Genomic DNA, 18,692 nt, shown 5'->3' with positions numbered 1-18,692 from the left:
ATTTAAGAATCATTACATCAAGGAACATCTAGTTTCACAGAATTAACCATAACAGAAGAAGAAAGAAGTAGGAAAGTTAGATATAATAGAACAATTATGCACACTGAAGCCAAGTGAAAAGCAGTCACATACAAATGAAATCTATGTAGCTGTTATCCAGGGTTAAAGTTAGGAGAAATGGGAACAAGTGTTTTTTACAAAGAGCTGCCACGGGCTTCTGAGATGTCTCCATCCGAGCCTATTGCTGGTAGTCCCAGTCATGGTATGCTGTCCCCAACAGTTCTCTGGTTAAGTCTCATGAAGAGGATTTTATACAAGCATAGCAAGCTGAGAAAGAAAAATATAAAATATATGGGTTGAGTATATAAAGGGGCACCAAGAAGTAAAATGAAGCTGAATCCTGTGTCCAAGGATATTAAATTGAATTAAGGGAGTAATGACCTTGGGACAAGATCCCACCAAGCTAAGTTTAGGTCCAGGCATGGTAGTACAAGTCTTTAACTCCAGGAGGCAAAAACAAGCAGATCAGTGAGTTCAAGGCCAGCCTAGAACAGAGCAAATTCTAGGTGAAGAAAAACTTAAATCCAGGCTTGAAGGACCATACCCTCCCCCACAACCCTATGCCCCAGAGCTGCAGCCAGGAGCCTGGGGCACTCAGGACCCATCACTCACCCCAAATCTTGCCTTCTGGAATACCACTCCCCTTCCACCCTGTGCTTGGTCTTTTCTGCTGGGGCAGACTCCTAGCTGGTCTGCTCCCCTGAAGACACCATATCCTGACCCATCCCAGAGAAACCACTGCACTCAGAGCGCCAAATGCACAAAACAAAGAAAGAATATTAAAAGCAGTAAGAAAAAAAAAGATCAAGTAACATGTAAAGGCAGACCTATAAGAATTACACCAGACTTCTCACCAGAAACTATAAAAGCCAGAAGATCCTGGACTGATATCATACAAACCCTAAGACAACACAAATGCCAGCCCAGACTACTATATCCAGCAAAACTCTCAATCACTATAGATGGAGAAACCAAGGTATTCCATGACAAAACCAAGTTTACACGATATCTTTCCACAAATCCAGCCCTACAAAGGATAATGGAAAACTCCAACACAAGGAGGGAAACTACAACCTAGAAAAAGCAAGAAAATAATTTTCCAACAAACCCAAAATAAGATAGCTACACAAACATAATTCTACCTCTAATAACAAAAATAACAGGAAGCAACAATCATTTTTTCTTAATATCTCTTAATATCAATAGACTCAATTCCACAATAAAAAGACATAAACTAACAGACTAGATATGTAAACAGGACCCAGAATTTTGCTGCATACAGGAAATGCACCTCAGTGACAAAGACAGACACTACCTCAGAATAAAAGGATGGAAAAAATTTCCAAACAAATGGTCCCAAGAAACAAGCTGGAGTGGCCATTCTAATATTGAATAAAATCGACTTTCAACAAAAATTATCAAAAACAAAAAATAAGGAAGGACACTTCATATTCGTCAAAGGAAAAATCTATCAGGATGAAATCTCAATTCTGAACATTTATGTTCTAAATGCAAGGTCACTCACATTCATAGAAGAAACTTTACTAAAGCCCAAAACACACATTGCACCTCACACAATAATAGTGGGGGACTTCAACACCACACTCTCAGCAATGGCCAGATCATGGAAACAGAAACTAGACAGAGACACAGTGAAACTAACAGAAGTTATGAACCAAATGGATTTAACGGAGATCTATAGAACATTTCATCCTAAAACAAAAGAATATACCTTTTTCCTCAACACCTCATGCTCCAAAATGGTTCTCCAAAATAGAACCCCCATAATAAAATAGACCATAAAATTGGTCAGAAAATGAGCCTTAACAGATACAAAAATATTGAAATAATTCCTTGCATCCTATCAGATCATCATGGACTAAGGCTGGTCTTCAATAATAACAAAAACAATGGAAAGCCCACATACATGTGGAAATTGAACAATGCTCTACTCAATGATAACTTGGTCAAGGAAGAAATAAAGAAAAAAATAAAGACTTTTATAAGGAATTCCCATAATGTGGGTAATCTTAAATTGCTGCTAAAATGTCTCAAATGTTAGATCGTCATAGCCAGTTCCATTATCTGTTTTTGTTGTTTGTTTGTTTTTTCTTTTTTTTTTTTTATTTTTGGGTACTTTATTTATCTACATTTCAGATGCTAGCCCCTTTCCCTATTCCCCACCCCCAGAAACCCCTTTACTTGTCCTCCCTCCTCCTATTTCTATGAGGGTGTGGCCCCACCCATCCACCCACTATCACCTCCCTTCCCTGGAATTTCCCCTCACTGGGGCATTCAGCCTGCAAAGGACCAAGGCTCTCCTTTCCCACTGATGCCCAACAAGTCAATTCTCTTCTACAAATACAGCTAGAGACATGGGTCTCTCCATGTGTGTTCCCAGGCTAGCTGTTTAGACCCTGGGAGCTCTGGTTGGTTAGTATTGTCGCTCTCCCCAATGGGGTCACAAGCCCCTTTAACTCCTTTAGTCTTCTCTCTAATTTCTCCCCTGGGAGCCCTGCGATCAGTTTGATGGTTAGCTGTGAGCATCTGCCTCTGTATATGTCAGACTCTGGCAGAGCCTCTAGGGAAAGAGCTGTATCAGGCTCCTGTCTCTGAATGGTCTCTCCTTCAGTTACTGCCCCACACATTGTATCATATTTGATCCTGTGAGTATTTTGTTACTCCTTCTATTTGTGTTTATTGTGACTATTTGTGTTTATTGTCTTGCTTGTTCCTTGACCATTTGCATCTATTGTATTGCTAGACCCTGAACCTAGAACTGACCTTAACCACATGTAATTAAAATGGTATAAAAGCATAAAGGAGGAGAGGGGACAGGATAGGGAGTTCTAGGGAGGGGAAATGGAGAAAGGGGATGATATCAGTATTGTAAATAAATTTTAAAATCCAATAAAAATTTAAAAAAAATAAATTAAAGACTTTTTTAATGAATTTAATGAAATTTAATGAATTTAATGAAAATGAAGGCTCTTTATATCAAAACTTATGGGACAAAATGGAAACAGTGCTAAGAGGAAAACTCATAGCTCTAAGTGCCTACAAAAAGAAACTGGAGAGAGCATACACTAGCAACTTGACAGCACACCTGAAAGCTCTAGAACAAAAAGAAGCAAATACACCCAAGAGGAGTAGACAGCAAGAATAATCAAACTCAGGGCTGAAATCAACCAAGTAGAAACAAAAAGAACTATACAAAGAATCAAAAAAACCAGAAGCTGGTTCTTTGAGAAAATCAACAAGATAGATAAACCCTTAGCCAGACTAACCAAAGGGCACAGAGACAGTATGCAAATTAATAAAATCAGAACTGAAAAGGGAGACATAACACACAAACTGAGAAAATTAAAAAAATCATCAGATCTTACTACAAAAGCCTATACTCAACAAAACTGGAAAATCTGGATGAAGTGGACAATTTTCTAGACAGATACCAGGTACCAAATTTAAATCAGGAGCAGATAAACCATCTAAATAGTCCCATAACACCTGAAGAAATAGCAGCAGTCATTAAAAGTCTCCCTACCAAGAAGAAAAAAAAGCCCAGAAACAGATGGTTTTAGTGCAGAATTCTATCAGACCTTCAAGGAAGACTTAATACCAATTCTCTTCAAAATAGTTCACAAAATCGAAACACAAGGAACAATACCTAATTCGTTCTATGAAGCCACAATTATGCTCATACCTAAATACTCAATAAAATTTTCCCAAACCAAATGCAAGAACACACCAAAACAATCATCCACTATGATCAAGTAGGCTTTATCCCAGGAATGCAGGGATGGTTCAATATACGGAAATCCATTAATATAATCCACTATATAAACAAACTCAAAGAAAAAAAAAACACATGATCATCTCACTAGATGCTGAGAAAGCATTTGACAAAATTCAACATCCCTTCACGGTAAAAGTCCTGGAAAGATCAGGACTTCAAGGTCCATACCTAAACACAGTAAAAGCAATATACAGCAAGCCAGTAGCCAACATCAAACTAAATGGAGAGAAACTTGAAGTAACCCCACTAAAATCGGGGACTTGACAAGGCTGCCCACTCTCTCCCTACCTATTCAATATAGTACTAGAAGTCCTAGCCAGAGCAGTTAAACAACAAAAGGAAGTCAAAGGGATACACATAGGAACGGAGGAAGTCAAGATATCACTGTTTGCGGATGATATGATAGTATACTTCAGTGACCCCAAAGTGTCCATCAGAGAACTCCTAAACCTGATAAACAACTTCAGCAATGTGGCTGGATATAAAATTAATTCAAACACATCAGTAGCCTTTCTCTACTCAAAGGATAAACAGCCTGAGAAAGAAATTATGGAAATGACACCCTTCACAATAATCACAAATGATATAAAGTACCTTGGTGTGAATCTAACCAAGCAAGTGAAAGATCTGTATGACAAGAACTTCAAGTCTCAAGTCTCTGAAGAAAGAAATCGAGGAAGATCTCAGAAAATGGAAAGATCTTCCATGCTCATGGATTGGCAGGATTAATATAGTAAAAATGGCCATCTTGTCAAAAGCAATCTGCAGATTTAATGCAATCTCCATCAAAATTCCAACTCAATTATTCATAGAGATAGAAAACAATTTACAAATTCATTTGGAATAACAAAAACCCAGGATAGCGAAAACTATTTTCAACAACAACAACAAACTTCTGGGGCAATCACCATCCCTGACCTCAAGCTGTAGTACAAAGCAATAGTGATAAAAACTGCATGGCATTGGTATAGAAACAGGCAGGAAGATTAATGGAATAGAATTAAAGACCCAGAAATGAACCCACACACCTATGGTCACTTGATCTTTGACAAAGGAGATAAAACCATCCAATGGGGGGAAAAAAAAACCCAGCATTTTAAAAAACTGGTGCTGGTTCAACTGGAGGTCAGCATGTAGAAGAATGCAAATTGATCCATTCTTATCTCCTTGTACAAAACTCAATTCCAAGTGGATTACAGACCTTCACATAAAACCAGATACACTGAAACTAATAGAAGAGAAGGTGGGGAAGAGCCTTGAATACTTGGGCACAGGGAAAAAGTTCCTGAACAAAACACCAATGGCTTATGCTCTAAGATCAAGAATTGACAAATAGGACCTTATAAAATTGCAAAGCTTCTTCTGTAAAGCAAAGGACACTGTCAATAGGACAAAATGGCAACCAACAGATTGGGAAAAGTCCTTTACCAACCCTACATTTGAAAGAGGGCTAATATCTAGTATATACAAAGAACTCAAAAAGTTAGACTCCAGACAACCAAATAACCCTATTAAAAATAGGGTTCAGAGCTAAACAATTCTCAACTGAGGAAACTTCAATGGTCGAGGAGCACCTAAAGAAATGTTCAACATCCTTAGTTATAGGAGGAGCTAAGGTGGGAGGAGTAAGGAGAGGAGGAGGGGAAGAAGAGGAGGAGCTAGGAGATAGGAATGAGAGAGAGAGAGAGAGAGAGAGAGAGAGAGAGAGAGAGAGAGAGAGAGAGAAACAGAAACATGGAGGCCAATGATTGAATGTCTCTAGCTGTCAAAGGTAGTTGGTATATTTAGGTTGGGTATTGGGTTACACCTCTGATTGAGTAGGCATCTTGTTATTGATCATTACCAAATATATAAAGTCTTTGGATAATCTAAGCATTAGAGTCTCATTCGTACCCAGCTCACGTGGTTGGCAGGATGGTCTAAGCAATGCCCAGCATTGCAGAGACAGTGTGGAAGATTGGCAGAACCATCTCCCATGCTGACATCTCATGGGTGGCAGAGCTGGCATTTCTGGCTGGCAGTTTCTAGCTGCAGCTCACACATGGCCTCTAGCTACAAAACATGGCAGCTGAGCTAAGCAGAGCCTCTGCAGCTTAGATAGTTGGCTTGACTGGCCACCAATTTTAAATAATTACTTCAACACTTAGTCATCTGGGAAATGCAAATCAAAACAACCCTGTGAGTCCACCTCACATCAGTCAGAATGGCTAAGATCAAAAACTCAGGTAATAGTAGATGCTGGCGAGGATGTGGAGAAAGAGGAACACTTCTCCATTGTTGGTGGGATTGCAAACTGGTACAACCACTCTGGAAATCAGTCTGGCGGTTCCTTGGAAAATTGGATATAGCATTACCTGAGGACACAGCTATACCACTCTGGGGCATATATCCAGAAGATGCTCCAACATATAACAATGACATATGCTCCACTATGTTCATAGCAGCCTTATTTATAATATCCAGAGTCTGGAAAGAACCCAGATGTTCTTCAACAGAGGAATGGATACAGAAAATGTGGTACATTTACACAATGGAGTACTACTCAGGTATTAAAAGCAATGAATCCATGAAATTCTTAGGAAAATGGATGGAACTAGAAAATATCGTCCTGAGTGAGGTAACCCAATCACAAAAGAACACACATGGTATGCACTCACTGATAAGTGGATATTAGCCCAAAAGCTCACAATACCCATGATACAACTCACACACCACATGAAATCTCATGAAGAAGGAAGACCAAAGTGTAGGTGCTTTGGTCCTTCTTAGAAGGAGTAACAAAATACTCATGGGAACAAATATGGAGTCAAAGTGTGGGACAGAAACTGAAGGAGGGGCTGTCCAGAGACTGCTCCACCTGGGTATCCATCCCATGTGCAGTCACCAAAGGCAGATAGATGCTGACGTGGATGCCAGGAAGTACATGCTGACAGGAGCCTGATATAGCTGTATCCTTAGAGGTCTGCTGGAGCCTGACAAATACAGAGGCAGATGCTCACAGCTAACCACTGATCTGATCATTGTGTTCCCAATGGAGAAGTTAGAGAGAAAACCAAAGGAGCTGAAAGGGTTTGTGGCCCCATGGGTAAAGCAACAATACTAATCAACCAGAGCTCCCAGGGTCTAAACCACCATCCTGGGAGCACATAGGGAGGGACCCATGGCTCCACCTGCATATGTAGGAGAGGATAGCCTTGTCGGGCATAGGTGGGAGAGGAAGTCTTTAGTCCCATGAAGACTGGATGCCCTAGTGTGGAGGAATTCGAGGGCGGGGAGGTGGGAGAAGGTGGGTGGATGGGAGTGGGTGGGAGAGTAAGTGGGTGCACATTCTAATAGATGCAGGAGGAGGGGGGATAAGATGGGGTTTCTGAGCGGGGGGGGGGGGGGAGGAGAATGGGGAAAGGAGATAACATCTGAAATGTAAATAAAATATCCAAAAAAAAAAAAAAAAAAAAAAAAAAACCAGTCCCTATCTACTGAGGTGTTGTCCATCACTGCTTATGCTTTTCAACTCAAAGGATACTGACCTGGACATTCACACATCCCACACAGTGTCTGAAAAGCAATTGGCTAGAGATGGTCCCATTTGTTCCCTTTCTTAAGCCTAGTCACCCCTACTGTACTTTTTCAATAAGTAACCCACAAATCCAGTCCATTGTCCATTGGGAGTGCCAGTACAAATCTCTGATAAACATGCTAACTTTAAATATTATTTATTTAATCTTTTATTTTTACATGTATATGTGTGTGCCTGTGTGAGTTTATGTGTACCACATGTGTGGAGGGGACTATGGGGTCAAGAAGAAGGATTCCTCTGAAACTAGAGTTATAGATGGTTGTGAGGTGCCATATGGGTGCTGGAAGCTGAGCCACATCTTCTGAATGAGCAGTAAGGGCTCGTAAGCACTGTATCTCCTCCCTATCCCAGACACACTAACTGGAATCCTTATCATGAAAATCAAGTTGAGCGTTTAACTGGATGTCAGAACCAGCACTTTACAGCATCTGCTTTTGTATTCTGTAGGGATGCCCTGGCCAGAATGGAGACATTTAGAAAGACCTTTATGTCTCCATTTTGTTTACTAGACTATTGAAACCAGAACCCTAAAACAATAGGTGCAAAAATTCTTGGGTGGAAGAACTGAAAGACTAACAAGCTTTGGTACAGGAGCATCAGAGGAAGAACTTGCCTCACGGGGAGAGGTTTCCTGTAATTTTGTCATCCTGTGTCACAGTTAGATTTTTCACAATCTGTTTCCATGTTTCTGTTTCCTCTTTTCTATAAAATCATAACTCTGCTGCTGGGAAGGGGCAAAGAAAATAGAAGTCATTCTCTTTCCGACCTGCCCACAGTGTAAACAAGTAAACCCATCTTCCCTTTCCAGTTTCTGCTTCTTACTTTCTTTTCTTCATTAAATGAGCCAGTGGGCTTTATAGACACAGGTACCTGATAACAGTTTGGACACAGCCACAAGGTCAGGGCCTTGCTAACTGATGCCTGTGGTTACAATGTAGGGACATTTCTAGCTGGTTAGCATGTTATTCTGATTGCCTAACTCTTAGGTATCAGTTGCCTATGAATGCCTATTGGTAAATAGAAAGTAAATTTTGGTTTGAAGCCATTCTTTTCTGTGAAAAATACTCAGTTGTTTGCCTTTATCATTTGGACAGTTCTCGATGAACTCTTGAAGTTAAGACCTTGCTATGTGTTGAACCCTACATGCCAAATTGTAAAGACAGTGTATTTGAAATGCTCCTCAGTATGAAGGCTCGACTGAGCCGAAGGCTGAGCAGTGGTCACTTAGTTGTGTGACTAGATAACTTACCCATTTTTGGAGAGTGCCCACTTTGATTTTCAACAGAGCCTAGTGTGGCATCTCCGTGTTAGGATTTTGGTTTAACCTTACCTCGTGTTTGAGGTGTGATGCTCACTTGGATTCCGCTCGGGTTGCTCTGCAGTACCATCTGGTACGAGATAATTTATCACCCACACGTGACCTTGAACAAACTTGGTGATTGGCTATCATGATATACAAATCCTAAGGTTCTTAGAAAACTTGTTTTTTTGTTTGTTTGTTTGTTTCGATTTCCATACATTTGTGAGGAATCTGTATAACTTGTGGGGGTATGGGAAAGAACTAAACATACCGTATCTTGATGGCCCTTAAAGAAAATTTTAGGTGATTGTTTTTTTTTTTTTTTTTTTTAATGATGTAAGAGCACATTGATTTAATGCAACTGCCTGTGTCTATGACAATTGACATGATGAAGGCAGAAATTTTGGTGGCTGAGGTCACAGTTTCATTAAAGGTTTATCTACATGAGGGTCTCATGGACTCCAAAGAGTCGAGATATGTATGGTCTACCCACTCCGAGTGCTTAGCAGCAGAATGCTTCTGAACATCAAGGACATTGAGTCCTACATTCCTTCTGAGCCAGTGGTTCATCTTGTGGTTGCTCTTTCTCTCACTACTCTGCTAAAATGGCTGTCAAAAGCAGCTTAAGGGACAAGGAGTTCATCTCAGCCGACAGTTTGAGTGTTCAGAGCATCACTGTGGACTCCTCAGGCACAGTTAGCACAAAAGCTTGGGGATTTATTCTCACAATAGGGAATATGATAATATACGTTATTTCCTCAGGGAATATAAAGCCCTGCCAGGATTAATATACATTGTATGTAAAAAGTACACATACTTCTCTTCTCTGCTCTGTTTTGAGATGTTTCAAAAAATAGTTCTTTCTCCAAAGTAAGCTAGCCTTCAAAGAAATGTCTTCACCCCACTGTTTTGTTTGTTGCAGTGCTGTATACTAAAGGCAAGATACAGAGTTAACCTGTGTTCCAGCAAAGAATGCTATTTTATTTCAATACCTCAGTTACACTAATGCCTTTTCCCTCTTAGGCCTTACTTGCCCTCCACCCCCACCCAGGGCTGAGCTATGACAAAGCCACTTTGAGCTTCTTAATTACCATTCAGTCCACAGTGCTATTTGTCTAGTTTCTCAGACAGAATTTGATGCTAGTACACTTCACTTGACCAGAGTTCTCTTATTCCAAAACAACCCTGAAATAGTAATTGACCTTAGGGTGAAGCAAACACTAAGACTGTCAAACAATTTCTCCCAAAGTTGGCCAAAGAAAGGCATTGACGTTTGTCTATTGGCTCATCACAACAATTACTCTGCTTGCTTCTCAGCTCTGTGCTTTCATCCAAATGAAAGAATAGCCCCTTTGCTGACTAACCTGAAGTACGGTTGAACCTCATGATCACAGCAGCAACGTCCAACTGTAGCACTGTTCCTCCCTCTTGCTTTGCTGGTCTTTCTCCCTGTTTCAATAGCTTTGATTCCCAATACATTTTGCTTTCAAGAACTTTTTTTTTTTTTTTTTTTTAGTTTTACAGAAAAAATACAGACAGCAAATAATTCTCATATACCTCCCTGCAGATTACAAATCTTCCAGATTTTTCCCTAACATTTTGGGAACATCTAGTGGGGTGTGTATGGATGTGTGTGGAGGACAGTGATCAGTGTCAGGTGAGATCCTCAAAAATTTCTTGCTTGATCATCATCCCTGTCATCATTAGTGTGTGTGTGTGTGTGTGTGTGTGTGTGTGTGTGTGTTTGTGTGTGTGTTTGTGTGTGTCTGGGTGTCTGTCTGTATGTGTTGTGTACAAGTTGTGTATGTTGTACTACAGCACATTTTAGAATATGGGAGGACAACTTTGTGTAGCGTCCTCTCTCCTGCCTTTATATGGCTTCCCAGGCTTGAACTCAGGCAGCCAGACTTGCTTGGCAAGCCTCTTTACTCACTAATCCATCTTGCTGGCCCTCTACCTTAAAATCTCTTACTGAACTCTCGAGTCTACTTATTCAGCTAGATTGCTGAGCCAGCAAGCTGCATGGCTCTGGTTGTCTTCACCTCTCAAGTGTTGGGGGTCAAGACATGGTGAGAGGGCTTATGAGAGACAGTCGTCTGACTTTTATAATAGACTTATTTTCCTGAAAAATTACCAATTCCTTTCATAACTCATAATCCATTAGTCCACGAATGGATGAAACCATTCGTGAGGGGTCTGCCAATTACATTGCAGACTTCAATGCTGTCATAATGAAGGACGCATGCACGTGTTGGAGGGGCATCTAAATCATAGAAGTTGTTTAAATGCATTGCAATACAAAGCAAGTATTACACATGATGGATCAGACAAATCACATCCTTCTGCCTTAACTCGGGGCCCAAGGTGTATCCTGGGCACCCTTTTTAAGTAGAGCTTGGAATACAAGGCACTAATCGGAGAAAACCAGACCACAGGCCAAATCTTCCCTTTGCAAATCTCTAGATTTGGCACCTTTTGGGATGTACTGTTCTGGTTCTACTAGACACTGATTAGAATACCTGTGAGTCTTTTTATTCTAAGGAACCATGGGAGATGACAGTGGGCAGGCAAGAATTTGATGTTCTCCCAACCATAGGAACCAGGCCACTGATCTGAGTTCTGAAAACTACTTTCTTAAAGTTGCCTGTGGTTAGAAACTTTAAAAAATTCATGATATGCACACTTGCAGAAGATGGAAATGAGATTCACATATTTTATCTTGGTCAAAAATTAATTTGAAATGGATCTAAGACCTTAATTTAAACATGAAGCACTGAGACTGCTAGGGATATCACAGGAGACCCTCATCAATAGTTTTAGGGTAGACAACACAGAGCTGCAACAGAATATGAATGAGTCCTGTGACAGCTATTTCTGGTGGTTAACTTGACTATATCTGGAATGAACCACAACCCATGACTTATAAAGACCCTGTGAAAAGGAATTAAAGGAAAGCTTAGGTCCAGGCAGGCATCATGGTACATGCCTTTAATCCCAGCACTCAGGAGACAGACATGCAGATTTCTGAGTTCAAGATCAGTCTACAGAGCAAGTTCCATGACATCCAAGCTTATGTAGTGAAGGAAACCATTGAAACCAGAAAGCTGATGAAGATATAATTGAAAAGGGGGGTCATGTTCCACGCTCAGCAAGCAGCTTTGGCCATGTGGCTCTGGCTGCAGAATCAAGGATGGAATTTTCCTCTGAGACTAAGGGAAGCCACTGATGCCAGATGTGTGACAGGGTTGTCCCTGCATGGAGGCCCAGAAAGGATATTGTGTGAGGCAGCCAAGGTTGTGCCTTGTACTTTGGAGCCAGCCTTGGCAATGAATAAAAGTCACCCAGGTAGTACTGGTTTTGAAGGCATGAAGGGGACATGGAGAGAATCTGAGGCTTGGCACTGTGAGCCAAGAGAGGTTGATAAAGGTGCAGCCTCCATGTCAGCTGAAGGCCTAGGACTGAAAAAATCATGTAAAGAAGATGAGGCCTGGTACCATAAAGGCCTATGAGAAGCTATTGTTAAAAGCAAAGCTGAGGAAAGCTGCTAACAGAGAGTGGAAACAGCCCAAGAGAAAGAAGTATGCTGCAGTCAACAAAGCTGAAAGGAGTTGGAGATCTGAAGAGCATTTTGACTTCAACCATGGAGATGCAGAATCTGCAGTTTGCCCAGATGGTTTCTGGAACTGCTTTGTTCCAGTATTTCCTCACGAGGCTCCCAGTCCTATGCTTTGGAATGGTAATGTGTCTCCTGTGACACTGGAAGTATGTGATATGCCTTTTTATCTTTATTTTATGAGGGGTTACAGTTAAGAGATTGCATGAATCTTAGAAGAGACTTTGAACTTCGGACTTTTAAACATTTTTGCGACTGTGACAGACTATAGGGACTTTTGAAGTTGGATTAAATGCATTTTTGCATTATGTTATGGCTTCAAGCCTATTCGACCAGGGAGTGGGACGTGGTGGTGTGAATAGGTTTGGCCCCCATAGACTCATGAATGCTTAGCTCATGAAGAGTGGCATTATTAGGAGATGTAGCCATGTTGGAGTCACTGCGTAGGTGGGTTTGGAGGTCTCCTGTGTTTGAGCTCCACCCTGTGTGGAATCAGAGCCTCCTCCTGCTCCCTGCTGTAGACAACTCTCCTCCTTGCTGCCTGATGGTCCAGATGTAACACTCTTGGCTTCTCCAGCAGCATGTCTGCTGGCATGCTGCCATGCTTTCTGCCATGATGATAATGGACTAAACCTCTGAACCTGTAAGCCAGCCACAATTAAATGTTTCCCTTTATAAGAGTTGCCTTGGTCATGTCTCTTCACAGCAATAAAACTCAAACTAAGACAAATACAAAGTATCAATGGATGGTACTTCATGGAATTTAAAAGTTTCTGTATAGCAAAAGAAACCATTAGCAGAGTACACATGAAGCTCCCACAATGGAAAGCATGTTTTTCTAGCTATTCTTCGGACCTGGGACCAATATACAAAATCTACAAAGAACTACAGAGATTAAATAACAAGAAAACAAAACCACCTATGAGCAACTGGGCTAATTAAGTAAACAGGCAATTTAAACACACACACACACACACACACACACAGAGCACAGAAAGTCAATAGCTATTTTTAAAAGTATACAACATCCTAGTCACCAGGAAAAAAATGCTTATAAAAGCTGTCTTGAGATACCATCTCTCACCAGTTAGAATGCCTAGCATCAAGCTATCTGACAAACACTGGAGAGGATATAAAGAAAGAGGTACTCTTATTCAGTACTGATGGGGTTGTAAAATAACACAGCCACGTTATAGAAATCAGTTTGGAAGTGCCTCAAAAAGAACAATATATAGAACTACAATGTAACCTAGCTACCCTACTCCTGAAAATATATCCAGAGAATAACATATCCTATTGTAAAGATGCTTGCTCATCTGTGTTTGTGGCTGCTGTATTTATAACAGCAAGGAAATGTAACCAACATAGATGTCCATGAACAGAAGAATAGACAATGAAGATGCAGTAATGTACAAAATGGAATATTCCTGAGCTGTAAGGAAAATGAAATTATGAGGTCTGTAAAAAAAAGGGTATGTGTGTTTATATGCATACATACATACATGTATGTAACAACAATTACTGATTAAAGATCCATGAATTTGAACCAAAGCAAGGAGGGTGTCTGGGAAGGTTGGAAGGAGGAGATGGAAGGGAGAAATGAAGTCATTACATATAATCTCAAAAGAGATAATTTTTGAAAATGCATTTTCTTTCTCATATTCAGATACAACATATAATGCATGCATGCGCATGGACATAGCGCGCGCACACATGCGCGCGCGCACGTGCGCGCACACACACACACACACACACACACACACACACACACACACAGAGGAATTGAAATCTGGATATATCCTAACATTCACAAAACAGATCAAGATAGGGTAATGGATGAGGAGGAAGGAGAGATTGCCAACAGGACACATTGGTCATGAAAGAGACCATAAAGCTAACTGTTTTCCTAGCATCAACTCTTTCATAGCCCTTTCTTTTCTGTGGTAGATAAATGTATAACAATATCACCGAATGTGTTAAACACTGGGTGGACCCCACTACTTCAGAATGGCCATGCACAGCGTTTGAGACTGGCTGAGACTTTGAGTGGCTCCCTTAAACCAGCTGTATGATGGTTTTCCTTGTGAGTTCATTAGTAATAAAGTGATTTTTTTTTAAGTAGTCAAAAATGAGAAAAGAAAAAAACAATTCATCAAACTGTTGAAGGAGGGAGGATTGCCAGGAAGTTGCGGATCATGTGCTTTGGATAACCGAAAGGTTTCCCATGAAAATTTACAAAGGGTCTCCTAAGTAGAAGACCTATGCTCTTAGCCGCTCCCTGTTACTTTGGGACATGCTCTCCATTAGATGCAACACAGTTCATATAACAGCACAAGCACACTGAGCTCTTCTTTAAGGAGACAGTCATCAGGATGTGCGGATTGGAATGGCAGGGAGAATGGCAGAGCTGCATGTAATTTTCCAGTCTTCAAAACTAAACCTCTCTGTAGATTTCAGTGTTCCTTTCCCCTTAAGAGCGTCTATTTGCACCCACTCTCAGAGATGCTCATACTATGCTCTGTTGGCTGTTTTGTCTTCCAAATATTACTCTCCCCACTGTGTGGTCTGTGAATCTGTTTATGCCAAAGACACTCTGGGCAAGAGGCTGAACCCCTAATCTGCTGACCCAGAGTCTCATAGAACCAAGGCCATTGCCGAATTCATGATGACCACATGATACACACTTTTTCTATTTCCCTGAGAGTTGCTAAGTAACAATTTTGTGCACAAAAGATTAATAGTCATATTTCTCTCCATGGGAGCAACTTTTCTGGTATTCTTTTTAGCATTTGTTCGTGTTTTTATTCTTTCTTCTAAAGCTGAACAAGGCTAGTACACCATGAAGAAGATATTTGCATCTGAAAGCTTATTTTGGCTTATTAGACAAATGGTTTTAAATACAGGACTGGAAGAAGGTAGCTGGGAGAGAGAAGACCTCCTTTCAAAAGTCTCCTCTCACCTCACTCTGCATGGATAGGCCTGAGTACCAGCACTGAAGAGGTGTTATAGACACGGTGCTTGATTGTGTTTAGGGCTTTTAAGCTGAGTCTGAAAATGGAAATGTCTACATAACTTTGTCTTAAAGCTCAGAACAGAAATTTCTGTACAAGGATACCACCTGAGGTACTTCTGTCGATTTCTGCTGGAGGGAAACTGCAGTGAGGTAGTTCTCTACCTGATGCTTAACTGAGGCTGGACTGATGGAGAAAGTTGTCCTACAGTGAAAACAGTGCTAACATTTTCTGAATGTTCTTGATCAACAGGCACAGTTTTCGTCTTGATACCACCACAGCTCCATAATGAAAGTTCTATAACTATCCTAGTTGACCTGTAAGTAAATTTGACTTAGAAATATCAACCAAACAAGCCAAGATCACATATCAAATTTGCAGCAAAGTTGATTAAAGACCCTGGGTAACAATGTCTCCAGGCAGCTCTTTGACTCAGTGCAATCAGGGGTGTATAAAGGAAAATAAGAGCAAAACACATTACTATCTCTCATTATGTGTGAGCTGGGGAGAAGAGGGAAAGTCCTCAGGAAAAGATGTCTTCAGTTGACACAACTCAGGTTCAAGACCAAGTCTTACCTATGGGAAACACAGCCTAGTTAAAGGTTCCTGTCAAAGAAACCTCTGAGTGCATGTTTTTACCATAGATTGGAGGGAGGTTTATAACCTTATGTTGAAATGCGCAGCTGGAAACTGCTCTCAGTCCTTGGCTCTTTGCTTATCTGGCTCCACAGTTGGCTACAACAGCAAGATATAGAAACTAAGACCATGACTCAGGAGCCTGACTAGGAAGCCTCAGAACCACACCTTTTCACAATTTCTGCTCCCTCTGCTAGTCTGATGGAGGATTACACTAGCCTTGGTCTCAGAAAACTTTGATTAAACAATGAGTTTGTTTTGATGGACATTCTGTGGGATTGTTGTGACTTTGTAGCAGGGGTCCAAGGGAACAGCTTAAAAATGATGAGGACAAGTCAAAGGGGGTGTATAGATACAGAATTAGATGCTAGCATCCACACTTCACTGGGTGCTCTAGGCTCTATTTGCTCATCACTGTCTGATTACTACAAACGACAGTACTAGGAAATCTAAGGTTATTCAGATTGTACTAGGCAAGTGATCTACTAGCCAATTAAAATAAGGTTGTTTGGACCACTGATAAGATTAGGCTTGTAGTCTCAGTGGACAAAGGTAGAAAATGCACAGAAGGATATATATGATGTGAACTTTGTTGAGTTTAGACCAACACCTCAAAAAAAATTGAAAATACAATCACCTGCAATCTCATTCTGTTACAAATTCTCTCTCCAACATTCTGTTATAACAAACCTCGGCTTTATTGGTATATGTGATCTTAACAAAATAATCTGGCATGTTCCATCGAAATATGCATCTCTGCCTCTGCTCTTTTTGCTTCGACAATGCATGTAAAACCTCAGTTATGCCCTGACACAAAGACTACATGGAGCCCGGCTTGAACATGGCTTCTCACAACAATCTCATTAGCTTCCTAAATCAAGCATGTCTTTGTTGCTGGAATTTCCAACCATAATAAACCCATATAAACAAACAGACAATCCAGTAATAATAATTAAAGCTATATGCCTAGATTGGGTAGAACTAATATTGTACTAACTTATTCCCCAGTTATAAGACCCCTTGTTAATTGTGGATTCTCCTGGCCATGTGGTTCTGGTCCATTACGGCTTCTCCTCCTCTTCCTCTGTCCTCTCTCCTTCCTCTCCTGCTTTCCCCCTCTCTGTCTCGCTGTCCCCTACTCTTGAACCTCCAGTCCCACCTTTCCCCTCTTCTGCCTAATCACCAGCTCTAGCCATTATAGACTATTTAAAATGGAAATAAAGTTCATATAACATCATCATAGTACATGATGGATGGCTCTTCGGGGGTTCGGGAGGGAAACCCCTCTTGAGAAAACAGAATTAACACCACAATACAAACAATACAAACAGTACTATACCAACCAACCCACCACACTTTTTTTTTTTTTTTTTGGTTTTTTTTTCGAGTCACCACACTACTTTATTACAAAAACAGAGACAGCCCTCTCTAGGTTTCATTTTCTCTAAGGTGGAACCTTGTCAGTTTCCCTTGGAAGTGAGGGTGAGGCAAACTGTTTGGTAATCCTACCAGATATAAATACCTTGCTTAACTTGGAATCCCTAGAACACCTTTGATCGCGTTTGGAAGAGTCTCTTGGCCTGAATTAAAGTGCTTTGGAGTAACTTCTGAGTCCCAGCAACATGAGGTAAAGGCTTTCTCTTTGTTCTCAACCTTATTTCTGTATGTGTTGACACTCTAAACTTCAAGCCTTTACTGACCTGTTCACGGGAAGGCTTCCTCCTAATGGAGCCATCCTGTTCATGGTTCTGATGTTGGTAGGTTTCCACTGTCTGCTCAGTGGGGAAGGTTATGGGTAAGATGCAAACAACAGTGATAGCATAATAACCATAGTCCTTGTTGGGGGAAGAGAAATGAAATTCAGTACACCTAGAAGGGTCCTGAGCTCTAGATCTCAAAAGGAGCTTTTCTAGAAACTGGAGGACAACCCAACTATCATCAATGCAAAGGAGAGCTTGCAGAATGCTTACAAAAGAGAAGCAAGACATTCTCCTTTGCCTGGATGAATTTCTGAGGTAGTGTAACCAAGTGACTGAAGCCAAGAGAAGGTGAAAAATATAAAATCAAAGTGATCTAGATAATAAGTCCATGGCCTCAGCTTTCCCATGTGTGGGAAGTCAAGCATGGATGAAAATGGTCCAGAGGGATAAGATGAGGATACATGCAAAGGTGAGCTTCCTGCCTGCATCAGCCTGCTTGGTAAAGACAACATTGCTCTTAAAGGACTAAACAAGAAGGTGCTTTTCACTCCAAAGAAAGCACCACTCTGTGAATTTTCTACCCCTGTGGCAATGTCCCAAGGGGAAGCTGACAAACTTCCCATGGAAGGACAGAGGCCTGAGCCTGAGCAGAGACTGGCAAGTGGATAGAAGAAAATATTGATTTCAGAGCAGTGGGGAAAGGAGAGGAGGCAGGTTTTAATTTCATGTTTTCATTGCATGAGGTTATGTGTATCACATGTCCATAGGTTCCACAAAGACCAAAAGGCATCAAATTCCTTGGAACTGACTTATAGGTAGGTTTGATCCACCTGATACTGGTGCTGGGAACTAATCCAGGGTCCTTAGGGAGAGCAGTAAGTGTTATTAGCTACTGAGCCATCTCTCTAGTCCTCCAGATCAGACTTCTATGGTTATGATAAAAATGATGAAAATGTCCTTACTTCCAAAACTTACTTTTCATGAAAACAATGCTTGTCT

General features: G+C 40.8%; 1 protein-coding gene across 1 annotated transcript in view; it reads left to right on the top strand.

Annotated features, from left to right (window-relative positions):
- The window catches only part of LOC117705360 (antiviral innate immune response effector IFIT1-like), a 90,244-nt gene that overhangs the window by 27,658 nt on the left and 43,894 nt on the right, over positions 1-18,692 (top strand). Inside the window, 2 exon segments of the mRNA XM_034497954.2 lie at positions 15,610-15,676; positions 17,539-17,620. Coding sequence (XP_034353845.1) covers positions 17,616-17,620 — 5 coding nt within the window. The 5' untranslated portion in view covers positions 15,610-15,676; positions 17,539-17,615.

The sequence above is a fragment of the Arvicanthis niloticus genome, chromosome 1 (assembly GCF_011762505.2).
Source record: "Arvicanthis niloticus isolate mArvNil1 chromosome 1, mArvNil1.pat.X, whole genome shotgun sequence".
Lineage (NCBI taxonomy): Eukaryota > Metazoa > Chordata > Mammalia > Rodentia > Muridae > Arvicanthis > Arvicanthis niloticus.
The sequence above is the reverse complement of the archived record's forward strand: the minus strand, read 5'-3'. Positions and strand labels throughout refer to the sequence as shown.